At 46.9% G+C, this 11,883-nt stretch overlaps 5 protein-coding genes across 5 annotated transcripts; 2 read left to right on the plus strand and 3 right to left on the minus strand.

The window, feature by feature from the left end:
• Nucleotides 1-551: 551 nt before the first annotated feature.
• On the minus strand, nucleotides 552-1,648 carry FTJAE_13091 (endoglucanase 3 precursor; the record flags this gene model as incomplete). Its single annotated transcript, XM_037346198.1, has 3 exons — nucleotides 552-1,227; nucleotides 1,277-1,413; nucleotides 1,460-1,648. The coding sequence occupies 3 exons, from the start codon at nucleotides 1,646-1,648 to the stop codon at nucleotides 552-554; spliced, it is 1,002 nt and encodes a 333-aa protein (XP_037199890.1).
• An 855-nt stretch (nucleotides 1,649-2,503) lies between these two features.
• Nucleotides 2,504-2,928, plus strand: FTJAE_13092 (ribosomal S19 mitochondrial; the record flags this gene model as incomplete). The annotated part of the gene is made up of 4 exons (XM_037346199.1): nucleotides 2,504-2,546; nucleotides 2,598-2,613; nucleotides 2,663-2,845; nucleotides 2,895-2,928. 4 exons carry the CDS (start codon nucleotides 2,504-2,506, stop codon nucleotides 2,926-2,928), a joined length of 276 nt encoding a protein of 91 aa, XP_037199891.1.
• A 225-nt stretch (nucleotides 2,929-3,153) lies between these two features.
• On the minus strand, nucleotides 3,154-3,765 carry FTJAE_13093 (transcription initiation factor TFIID; the record flags this gene model as incomplete). The annotated part of the gene is made up of 2 exons (XM_037346200.1): nucleotides 3,154-3,558; nucleotides 3,604-3,765. 2 exons carry the CDS (start codon nucleotides 3,763-3,765, stop codon nucleotides 3,154-3,156), a joined length of 567 nt encoding a protein of 188 aa, XP_037199892.1.
• Nucleotides 3,766-4,373: 608 nt separating this feature from the next.
• On the minus strand, nucleotides 4,374-5,184 carry FTJAE_13094 (ER lumen retaining receptor; the record flags this gene model as incomplete). The annotated part of the gene is made up of 4 exons (XM_037346201.1): nucleotides 4,374-4,867; nucleotides 4,917-4,983; nucleotides 5,036-5,094; nucleotides 5,157-5,184. The coding sequence occupies 4 exons, from the start codon at nucleotides 5,182-5,184 to the stop codon at nucleotides 4,374-4,376; spliced, it is 648 nt and encodes a 215-aa protein (XP_037199893.1).
• A 5,254-nt stretch (nucleotides 5,185-10,438) lies between these two features.
• FTJAE_13095 (uncharacterized protein) lies at nucleotides 10,439-11,242 on the plus strand (the record flags this gene model as incomplete). The annotated part of the gene is made up of 1 exon (XM_037346202.1): nucleotides 10,439-11,242. One exon carries the CDS (start codon nucleotides 10,439-10,441, stop codon nucleotides 11,240-11,242), a length of 804 nt encoding a protein of 267 aa, XP_037199894.1.
• Between the last annotated feature and the right edge of the window lie 641 nt (nucleotides 11,243-11,883).

An 11,883-nucleotide genomic window follows, 5' to 3' on the forward strand; every position in this document is an offset into this window, starting at 1 on the left:
GTGATACCCCACCACTCAATCTCATTGTTACCAATCATCTTACCCTGTATCACTTACACGACAATCAGTCAGTTCAATTCAATTGACCTACGACATCTTGATGCAAATCTGAATATTCATAGTGGGGGATTAGACTCTGTTCTGTACCTGAAAGACTTTAAATATTGGATCCCTGCCAGTGTCGAAAATGCTTCCATAGACAGCCGTAGCGTGTCGAAGCCCCTAGAATTTGGGTTGGCGTACGAAGATAAACGAGGTACCTTGGTCAAAGCAGATTGAACAACATATGGCTATTAAAAAATGTTGTATAGATATAGGTCTGAACTTTGACTACCATTTAGTCACCGTGATGTAATTGTGTTCTCATGCATAATCACAATAGTAGAGAGTCGGTAACCCACAGTCAAAGGACCGGATATAAAACAAGAAACGTTGATTTATACTCAAGAAACTATATACGTCGAGTAAGTATTTACAATAATCAGGCCCACAAGTCACCTCGTTCTCTTCCCCTTCCCTAGCTTAAACCTTGTCCACGACATCGCTTACGCTTAAGCACCAATGAACTGCTTGATCTGAGGAAGAACCTTCTTGTAGGCAGTGCCAGTAGTAGGCTCCATGCTGAACATGTAGTCACCCCACCAAGGGCCAGCAGCCCAGTACAACCAACCAGTCCAGACATCAGAGTTGTCAAGCAAGTGCTGCAACTCGCCCTTGAGCGCAGCAATGCACTGGGCGTTAGCTCCGCCAGCAGTCTCACCAAGAATACCCTTCTTCTTGTTGGCCTTGAGCCACTGGGTAGCAGCCTTGAGGCGCTCAGCACCAATAGTAGAGCTAACGCAAGTCTCAGAGGTACCAGAGGAGTCAGAGTCGAGGTACTGGTGCATCTCGTAGATGATCTTGTTCTGAGGATCCTTGAGATCCTTCATAGCAGCGCCGTTGCCGCTGGAAACCCAGCTCCAGGCTCCGGTGTAGGCGTTACCCTCCACAAAGATGTACTGGGAGGTTGCGCCGGCCTTGCGGATGGCGTCGACGGCGGCTTGGTTGAGAGCAGCGACGACAGAGTTGTCCATGTCGTGGTACTCGTTGTTGGTATCAAAGATAACGAGCTTGTTGCTGGCGAAACGCTTGGCTACCTTTTGCCACCAGACGCTAAAGTCAGAGCTCTTGATGATGTTACCGTTGAAGCGGCCGTAGTTGTGAGGGTCAATAACGGCATAGTGGCCTCTGAGTGTGTTAGTGAAGTTATGTCAAGATGGGAAAGGCATTTACTGACTTGCTCGTGATGTGGTTGACAGTGTCCTGGAGACCCTTGAAGTAGGCCTCATCAATGGCACCAGTGATACCACTGGGAGTAACTCGCTCCATGCGGAAACCGACACGGAAGGTGTTCATACCAGTGATAGCGAGGGTCTACCATGGTCAGTACCATGGTCAAGTTATAAGTCAAGATACTTACATCGATGGAGCTCGTGGTAGGCCAGATGTAGTCCTTGTTGAGCGTTCCAGGGAGGTTACCCTCACCAAACTCACCACCAGACTCATTGGAACCAGTGAAGAGGAACTTGCCCTTGGCCCTCGTAGTATGAGGAGCAGCCAGAGCAAGGGAAGCGCCAGCACTTGCGAGAAGGAAATCTGTGAACCGCATGTTTGCTAGAAGGAGTGGATATTCGTTTCTTGTTTCAAATGATTGTAAGAGGATCGATCAACGAGCCATGAAAAGCAGAGCCAAGAAATACAGGAAACATGGCGAGTATATATACACATTTCAGCTTCGGCCCAACTTGCAGTAACGCATAGCTCCCTTCGTAGCATGTTCATTAAGTCGGGATGTGACAAGGGCCAACCTAGACTGACTATTGATCCTCCGTGAGCCCATATAGGTATAGACTCGGTCGATTTGCACGATTCAATAGTTTCTCCAGATGAAGTGTAGAACATGACCCGGTTTGGTGGTAACTGATTTGCCGGTGTTCCCTGTTTGTTGGGCTGAAACAGGAGCTAGGCCCCCCTGATATTTCACTAACACGCCGCGTTCCCGGCACTGAGCATAGTGAAGCAAGGAAAGTTGAGATGATATTCGTGGAGTAGAGTTGTATAGTAGTTCTTGGCTGAACATTCCAAGACTAATGACAGTAACTTTCATACTCTATCAAGGCCACTTGACTCGTTTCTGAAAAAGGCTTCTTTTTCCTTGTAGTCCTCCTATTAAGGAGTAGAACATATCAATGACGCAACTTGTCGTACAATTATTGAAATGATCATCTCTTGTTGAAACATGTATCTTTATCTCGTTGGTGGGATTCGTTTTCCGTTTACAACGCCCATATTAAACCTCAGGTGAGAGAAGCACAGAGGTGCCGGTAACCGTGTTGCACTGGGGTAGTCACGTGCTGCAAGTCTCGGACTAACCGATCGGAAAAACAACCCCCGGCTAGATCCGTCGCATGAAGCTTGGTGATGCCAGCCTGAAATTTCGAGGGAATGACATGTGCCAGCGATAATGCACGCGACACGGGTTCTTCTCAAGCGATCAGTGTGGAAGGGTATGTCAATTTCTATGCTGTGATATTGTTGGGTGCTAATATTGCTGATAGGGCCGCACTTGGTACCGTAAGCCGACGACCGACTCGATTATCCTGACAATTCTAACATGCGATAGCCTACCCATTGTATGGCCCAAGTCTTCTAGCGATAAGGTGCCCCCTGTGCGAACACAGGCTCGATCAGCCACGATTCTGCCCAACTTTGTCGGTCTCAAGTTCGAGGTGCACAATGGAAAGGATTACCATGAGGTGACCATTACAGAAGATATGGTTGGACACAAGCTTGGCGAATTCTCACCGTAAGTCTCGGTCTAAACCGAAAGACGAATATCTTCTGACTGAATGTAGAACACGAAAGCCAAATATCTGGGACAAGAGGTAGAATATCAAATAGGGACTGGAATCTGGGTATACCCATGTACAAAAGACTACATGTAACATCACTAGAGCAATGACCTCAACGAAGGGATCCATTCGCATATTCAGGCGATCTATTGCAACCAGCTATGACTTTCCTGGTTTTCATATTTGACATCATGTACGGACCCAAATCCCTTCCGTGAACGCCGAACCGAAACGCCTTGCAGTCATGTAACCAAATCCGTACTCAGCGGTAGAACTCGCTACGCTTGACGTTGACACCGTACTCTCCAACAGCCATACCAAGATCTTCCATGGTCAGAACAGTCCTGTTCTGGCTACCGCCTTGCCCACCACCTCCGTAGCCCGGTCGCTGGATACCCAGCGGTGCGCCCTTAGCTTGATCCTTGCTTCCAGGCTGGCCAGTTGGTTGACCAGGAATAGGAAATCCGGCAGCTGCACCAAGAGACCCCATAGGATTGTTGGTGTTGGAAGATGCGCGGATTCTGCTGTACTGGTATGCATCTGCGGCGATGTCCGCGATGAACTTCTGGGTTGCCAGGGCGAGGAGTCGCGCAAGGCGTGGATCGGTCTGGGGAGGTGGTGGAAGACCGGCCTTGGTCATGTAGTAGTGTGTGACTGCGTCGGGAATCTAGAGAGTGTTAGATGAGTTGCATTAGGAGTCTGTGGTGCGTACAATCGGCGCAAAGTCATCCATCTTGTTCAGGAACTCTCGTAGCGAGACATCCTTGCGAGTTGGTAATCGAGGATCGGGAATCGCTGGAGCGGGCGCTTCATCAGCGGGAGCCTCTGGCGCAGGAGGCGTCTGCTCTGGCTTTTCGGGCGCATCACTAGCCATATTGAAAGATTTGATGATGCGATGTGGATTAAGATGTTGAAGATGAAGTCCAAGCGATTGATGCTCGACGCGTTAAGAGGTAGAGTCACGTGATTCAATGTCATGGTCTATTGTTCGGTTTGCATGAGCCGCAAAATGCCAAGAAGCTTAATGGAACTAGAGAAAGCCAACCAGGCACAATCAAATAAGCATAAACCAGCATTCGTAGTTTCTCATGTTGTATTTCCCTGCCTAATTATTTATATGCCCCTTCGTTTCTTCATTGAATGGTGCCTTGAGCTCATTACAAATGACAGAAATAGCAGCATTCAACGCAAATAGACAACACTCTATTTTGACTTGGTACAGCACTGAAATCAACGATCCCTTTTCCCCAAAATCTCCAAGCCAAACGGCGACGCCATTGTAATTACCGCCTTTGTTGACCTCCCAAACCAACGCCGTGCATGCATCTCCAGAAGCCGGAGTTGTCGTGACCAAAAACTGTGGTCTTGTCTTGTCTTGCCTATTGGGCTACTTCATCGTTACAGTGTCAAAACGTATAAGACGTGTTTTTGAGAGCTTGGTGCTCTCTTTCGTACAGGTATCTTTGGTGTCTTGTTGATCGTTTAGACGGGGAGCTTGAACTTCTTGCCCTTCATGACCTTGGTGTAGTAGATGTAGAAGAAGTCGCTGTACAGAACGGTCTGGACGATACCAGCGACGATAGCGATGGTGTCGACCTTGTGGTTAGTCTCGGCGAAGTATCGGTAGATCCAGTTGGGGATGTAGAGAGCGCGGTAGCTGCCGAGAGCGAAGAGATAGTGGGTGGTGATGGTCTCGGCCTCGCCGGTGCGCTGAAGCATGAAGAGCTGAGGAAGGATAGCCACAGACTCGAGCCAAATGGAGAAGGCCCACAGAATCTCCGAGATGGTGTAGTGATAGGGGAAGACGATGGCGAGGACAGCAGCTCCCGCGAGGAGGTACTGGACTCGGAAGGTGTCGACATTGGGATCGTTGGTAGGCTTGTAGGCGTTGGTCATGAGGTAGATGATGTAACCTTGGGAGCCAAGGAACATGATCTTGAAGATGAAGTTGTAGATGCTATCGGTTTTGAAGAGATCTGGGACAGGTTAGAATGCGCTTCTGGGGTCTGCTGATGGGAGTCGTACCAAGATAGCGGGTGATGTAGACGAGCATGTAGAGTGTCTGCGACTTGAACGAGATACCCGAGCAGCTCTGAAGACGATTAGTATAGCTGATCCACAGCGTCTGACAAGGGAGGACCAACGTTAAGCTGCACCATCTTGTGAAGCAAGATGAAAATGGAGCCGAGATGCGAGAAGTCCGCTGTGCTACAAGTTAGCAAAGAGCTCAACTAACCCATCAATTCCGCATTGTCAAAAACGTACCAGCGACTCGGAAAACGTTCAAAGGCATGATTGCGGTGGTGTTGTCGCAAAGCTAAGATAAGAAGTTTGAAGAAGTTGCGAGATAAGTAGCTGCTAGAAGCGCAGCGAGGGGGGAAGCGAGCGACAACCTGTCAAAGGCGGGTGAGTACGGATACAATGGAGGATCGTTCGGGACGAGGGTTGGATGGTGATGGCTCGAGGGATTGACAAGGGGAGCTTGGGAGAATCATGAATCTTGAAACTGAGCTGAGCTTTGGCTGAAAAAGGACACGACGCGATTGCAAGCTCATTGGGCCATCCAGCTACGTAATGTCTCGCATGTGTCAGGTTGAGCGCCACAGTATTTTATTTTAGCCACACTAGGGGGAAAGAAAACTCAGGACCTCGATCCTAAATGACAAAAAGACTTAGGTAACTTGGTCTAAGTTTAGTATAAGTTTAGGGCAGATTTAGGAAACCATTTGATGAGTTTATTTTGACATGGAATGTCAAAATCTGAAGATGTTTTCGTGCTCCCCAAAGCCACAGTTCAGGGGTATGTGACTGTTATCATGAAGTTGTAAGTGAATTTAGGTAGCATGAACCATGGTCCAGATAACGACATCATGAGAAACAGGCTTATACAACTCACTCCTGAACCGTTGCTCTTATCATGGACATCATTCAGTCATTGAAATCTCCAAGGGGAGGCCAGAAAATTTAGGAGCTTGACCCTAAGGGATGAAAAGACTTGAATAATTTAGCCTAAGTTTAGGGGACTCTTTACTGAGTTTATTTTGGCATCCTCTTCTAAAGTCCCAGGCAAACACCAACTGATTCAAGCACAGATATCACATCACGAAGGCTCCGCTTGTTTTTTTTCTTTATGTACGGTTGCAGTATATTTACACTAAACTAACTGCGGGGTTTTTATGTGAGTTTTCGTTGTTGCAGAACACGCAAGATGATCGAGGGCGCAGGTGCCGTTCGCCATCCAAGCAAAGTAAATCCACCAGACATGCCTGACCTATCCCAAGGCAGCAATAAACGATACTTCCTTTGGCATCCGACATACGCATATAGTACCTGCATCCATCCCATAACCTCTTAACATCCAGTTCGTACAATCTTGGCAATCCATCTTCAAGGCAAATCGTAAATGGCAACCCATGAACTCCCACCATCCTCCTCAACTACAACTGCAACCAGCTATTCCAGCTGCGAAGTGCTCGGAACGCAGGCGGAAAACACGAGCTCCGTCATAACATAATGACTCTAAAGTCATCATCACCTCCAAATTTCAGCTTTTGCAGGCTGAAGATACTCCCATGGCAAACCGAGCCGTAAGGTGTATTACAGACCATGCGCTGACAGGACAGAGTCTTCTACCTCTGTCCTCCAAAAGACATGCCCAAGATCCATTGGGCAAAGTCGATTGGTATATTCTGCTTTCGTTTCGTTTTCATTTCGTTTTTATCCTTTTTTTCTTTCTTTTTTCTCTTTTTACTCGAAGACTGGTTCGGCTTTTATTTCTCGAGCCACTTCAAGTTACCTGGCGAGAGGTATCTGAGGTGTCAACAAACAGCAGGGCGGTACCTGGAATGTTCGAAGGACCGCAGATCTTGCTGCTCTCTTCTTCGGGTCGCCCCTACAGAGAGCTATGAAGTTTTCCTCAAGCGTAAAAGGGTAGCTTAGGAAGCGGCTCAGGTAAAAGACCACAGTTGATGCTACCTGCGATGCAGAGCATACCGCAACAACTCATCGGAACCAGGTCCTGCTTAATCCAACATGTGTGATCGTATGAAATGTTCATGACCATAAATATTGGGGACTCACTCACAACTCACAGGTCTTGGGTCACTCTCTGAAAGCAACCCGGGTCCTTAGAGCTGTGGTGAGATAACTTTACCGGCTATGACAGCCAGTCTTGGGGTATCATAAAGAAATGAAAGAAACTGATGACGCCAGTTCGCCGCCAACCCGTTTCCATGTTTTGTGTTTGGTACCCCTGGGGGTTGTTGTGTTTTTATGTTGTTTTTGGTCGCCGTTGAAACAACACCAGGATCCTCTCAGTCCAACCCGACCCCCTCAGGGGCTAGATCGCTACTCAGTTGAGTCCCTTGATGACGTCCCGTGCCAATCTTCTTAGTCGCAGTCGCATTATCGGTCGTGATAGTGGATCAAGTGCTCAGTAGCTGTATTCTCACGCAAGGTCTCAAAGCCCCCGGCGTACTCACTCGTCCGCTCTCGAAGCTTTACGCAGCCATACAGAAGCCAGCAGATGGCATTGACCGCACTATCAGTCCCAACAAGAGTTGAAGTATCAGTTGTAGCAATGCAGCAAGCAGTGCCTGGTACGTCAACTCTCGGGCCTCCTCATCTCTTCACAGGCTTCAACCACCTGGTGGGAGAACTTGAACGATGTTCAACTCTTCCACGACATGATGAAGAACCTTCTCCGTACTCTGCCCCCCGAGTGCCGACCTGCCACTCATGAGTTTTGGCTAGGTCATCCCGAGGTGAGTTGAGCTGCGTGACTTTTGTTTGTGCCAAGAGCAATACTCCCGACAGAACAATAGAATATTGGCTTTTCGCTTTTTTCTTGTGTTTTAATCTTTTTTTTTCGGTTTTCTGTCTTTTTCGGTTTCGTTTTCTCTCCCCCGGCGTCTCTTTTCGAATATGGAACCCGGCAAGTGGACTAATAAGAGGGAGGATGATTAGTCGACGGTGTAAGTGTACCGTACGATTCGTCGTTTACTGGCAAAGTAGATAAACTTGTTGGGACAACGTCCCTGTCGATATCAGGCGTCTGAAAAATAAAAGCTTCTCCGGAAAAAAACATGATACGGCCTCATCCTCTCAAAGGGGGGACGGCATATGCAATATGTAGAGATCGATAACTCGTAGCTCATGACATGTGGAGCGAATAGATTAGAGCCGTAGCCTGCGTACTGTATGCGTACCAAGCGGTATGGCGTATTACATGAATGTATTACATGAGTGAATATGTATGAATGAAGGAATGAATGAAGTGAAGAAAGTCGATAACAAACACGACATCAAAACATGCGTGAGGAGAAGAAAAGAATCATGTTCCAAAGGGGAGCATCTCGTCCTTATATAGACAAAGGATTAGTCTTCTCAACTCAAATCCAGGGTCGAACCCCTCGGTCTACGTGTCCAAACACGTTTTGTTGTCGTGAGTTTGAAGTTTGATTCGTGAGTTTCGAGGTAGTTTCGTAATGTGAGTGTCAAGGACTTGCCCCGAGAAAGCATAACCAATGAGTAAATACGAGTCTGTGAAGGTTTATGGACAATCAAGCTTCAGCAAAGAAACTCGATGGCGACACCATCCAGGTTCATAACAAAAGTCATATCTTCTGTGCTAGTTGCTTCTGAGGAGAATAAACTTTTCTCATCATCCCAAGAGACACATATGTACCGAGATCGGAGTGCCGTATCATAGAAGCTTTGAACTCTTTTTCTGTGACTTTGAATTAAGTTTATAGAAAACACCCTGTATCAAGAGAGAACGAACAAATCTTTGGTTAAGTTCAAGCAGAGTAGCCTGATCCCTGTTCTTATTCCCCATTCTTTGATTTACACAACCCTGACTAATGTATCTCGCTTATACAGAAGCGAGAGCGAATTCTGAGTATGAAAGGTTGTCTTTCGATCCCGTAGACGATGCTCATACTTACGAGGTATCAAAGTCTATTTAAACCCCGCACATGAATAAGCAAAGCCCTTGGAAAGAAGGTCTTACATCTCAAAAATATCCATTCCAATATCATTTCCCCAGAGCAATCTACAGACGTGTAGTCGTAGCAAGCTAAGTTCGAAAATGACCATAGCATGTGATCATGCCATGATATTACCCCTCTGCCCCTCCAGAATCGCATTATCTGCATGAGGTGCAGGCGGAGCCGCAAGATATGATAACGCCCGGTCAAAAGAGCAACTGGTTATGGAAGAAAGTGGCGACCACTTGAGATCCAAGAATCAAGAAGATCAAGCCATGGAGATTTGAACGCCATGATGGCGTGTTTGAGGCACAGAGGAGCCGCAGGTTTGGCCAAATCAAGAAGGCAGAGAGCCATAATGATCAGTCTATTATAGCCTCAGGTTCTATAAATAACGGAGAATTTCTCGGCTGGCTTCACCACTCTCCTGATTTTTGTTAGGCCCCCATAGCATAAAATTCTCCAAAGCTTTGTGGTTACCAATGAGTGATCGGTCCATAGGTCTACTAGGTAAATGGCTTGAAGTAATTCAAGCGGCTGACGGCCAGACACTGGAATCCTTATCACAGATAAAAGCTTAGCAGATTGGTTGCTACGGACCACTCATGAGGAGTCAACCGCTTATAATCGAAAATATGTGACTTATATTAAGACTGCAGCGTTGTCTGGGTTGCACTGAAAGCACTGGTAACTAACATAGCTTCAATTGTGAGCCGTATAATTGAGATAAACAGAGTGTCAAATCTCAGTAACAGACTTATTGGCTGGTTGAGCAGAGCAAGTCACTACCTTCACCAATTGTCTCTAGGGGAACTCAACTTATAGATGAAGGTAACATAATTAGCTGTAATGGGTTAATCGATTACCATGTATCACACTTGAAGTGATGTCTGCGCTTGATCTTATAGGACTTCCGGAGCTGTTGCAATGACAACCAGGAGACACTTGTTTCAAGCATGAAGCACTCGGGAGCCACATGAAATGATGTAATACTGCAAACAAATATTTGGAAAGAGTTCTCAATTGTTCTCCTGTTGCATTGACATGCCTGCAGGTTGCCCTGATAATCGACACAGGAACAAAGACACCACAGATCAAACATCACGAATAAAGCACACGATTCACAGCTCATCATCCCTTGCTATCTTATGCTGCCTGTTTCTCAGGCATATAACAAATTACTGCTGTTCACTCATGTCTCTTTCACGACCGCTCTCGTCTGGAACAAAGACGAGGTCAATCTTCTCCCAGGCAGCTTTGTCGAGATGTATATGTTCGGCTCCCTTTGGACTCGATTGTATGAACATCCATTGATGCCTTGAAAGTTCATTGTATGATCAGAAATCAAGCATAATGTTCATCCTCGAACCTCATATGACCATATAATGCAGCATGCTACAGATAAGTTGATCTCAACCCAAGCATTGTCGCTCACTACCAGTCAACATAAAATCCCAGGAGTCCCCTACCATAAACCTCGACTAGATGCCTTCCAGTCCGCCCAACTTACATCCAGACACAGAAACAATAATTGAACTCTTGGATAAGGAGCCCATCAGAATGTTTACACTCAACTGCATCCCCCCCGAGGACCCCCCTGGAGGAACACCCTTACCCATACTATGGAAATGTCACAGATGCGAGCAGGAATACAAGGTCGCCGTCACAAGCCGCTGTATTAATTGCCCTTCATACAACAGTAACCCTCCCTACAAGTACCTCTCAAGCGAAAGCTCAGACGGCGGACCTACCAGAAAGTATCGACCATCTCCCCTCTCAGGCAATGATGCTAGCAGATCTACTACAGAGACTGAAAAGTCCCCCAAACGCCGTAAATACTCGAAACGCCCATCCTTAGAGCTGTATAACTACGACTACGAGTTCTGGGTTCGATACAACGACTGGAAGCGCTTCCGCTCAGAGTATGAAGCTCGACCTGAGACCTGGGAGAGCCGTATCAAGCGCAGCTTCGATGGCCTGGATAGCGTACAGGGTCGAGCAAAGAGGTACAAATTCGAGGTCGAATCACGCACTTATCTCGCGGAGGAAAGACTGCAGCGCATGCTTGAAAGACGGCAGAACTGCGAAATAGACTGCAACTATCCCAGTCAGTGCCACACAGAGCGCTACGAAGCATTTATGAAGAGTTCTGAGAAGGTCACAGGAGGCACGTTCCACCCGACGAACTATGATGATGATGATGATGAAATGCTAGGTAAGTTGCCCCTTTGTGAGCTTATGCCGCAGTTCGATCAGGAGATAACAAGTCCTGAAGATGTTGAAGAGGATGAGGATGAGATATTCGCGGCGTACAAGAGGGATGTTGATGCTTGGTATGCTTTAACTCTGGCGAAGACGAGCTAAAGAAAACAAGGAAAACATTGAGCGGTGATGAATAGAAGAGAAATGATTTGATGTTAATTAGGGTACCATAATAAACTGGTTTAAAGCTGTACTAAAATATCCTGAACTTACCTGAGTATTTTTGTCACCTGAGGACAAAGGTCTTAAGTCTTCTTGCCTCCCCTCGGCTAACATGGAACAGATATTCAGGGTTGTCAAGATGAGATAAAGAATAGGATAGCAAAGATCATGGATGTAATGGGGAACTGTTTCGAGTGAGCGGACAATAATAGATAAACATCATTTGAATGGATGTGATAGCTTCATTAATCCACATTCCTTAACACAGACAGATCATAACAAACCACACTCATTTCAACATTGAATTTCGATGACTAACCAGGAACTCGTATTTCCGTGTCTACCTAATCCAGTCCATCAGCACAGCGGTTCCGTGTCGCATCTCATACCAGACCAGACCAGACACCAAGGTGAAAACACAACTGTTGTACACAGCTCGCGCAAGTCAAACAGCACAGGGGATTTCGTCATAGCGTGAACCCTCTCGTCATTGGGTATCGGCTTCTAGAGCCGACCCCGAGAGCTCGTCGTGTGCCTATTGAAAGCGCAGGCGCCCTCAGCTATCCAAGCTGTGGTCGTGC

The sequence above is a fragment of the Fusarium tjaetaba genome, assembly GCF_013396195.1.
Source record: "Fusarium tjaetaba strain NRRL 66243 chromosome Unknown NRRL66243_c0000384, whole genome shotgun sequence".
NCBI lineage: Eukaryota > Fungi > Ascomycota > Sordariomycetes > Hypocreales > Nectriaceae > Fusarium > Fusarium tjaetaba.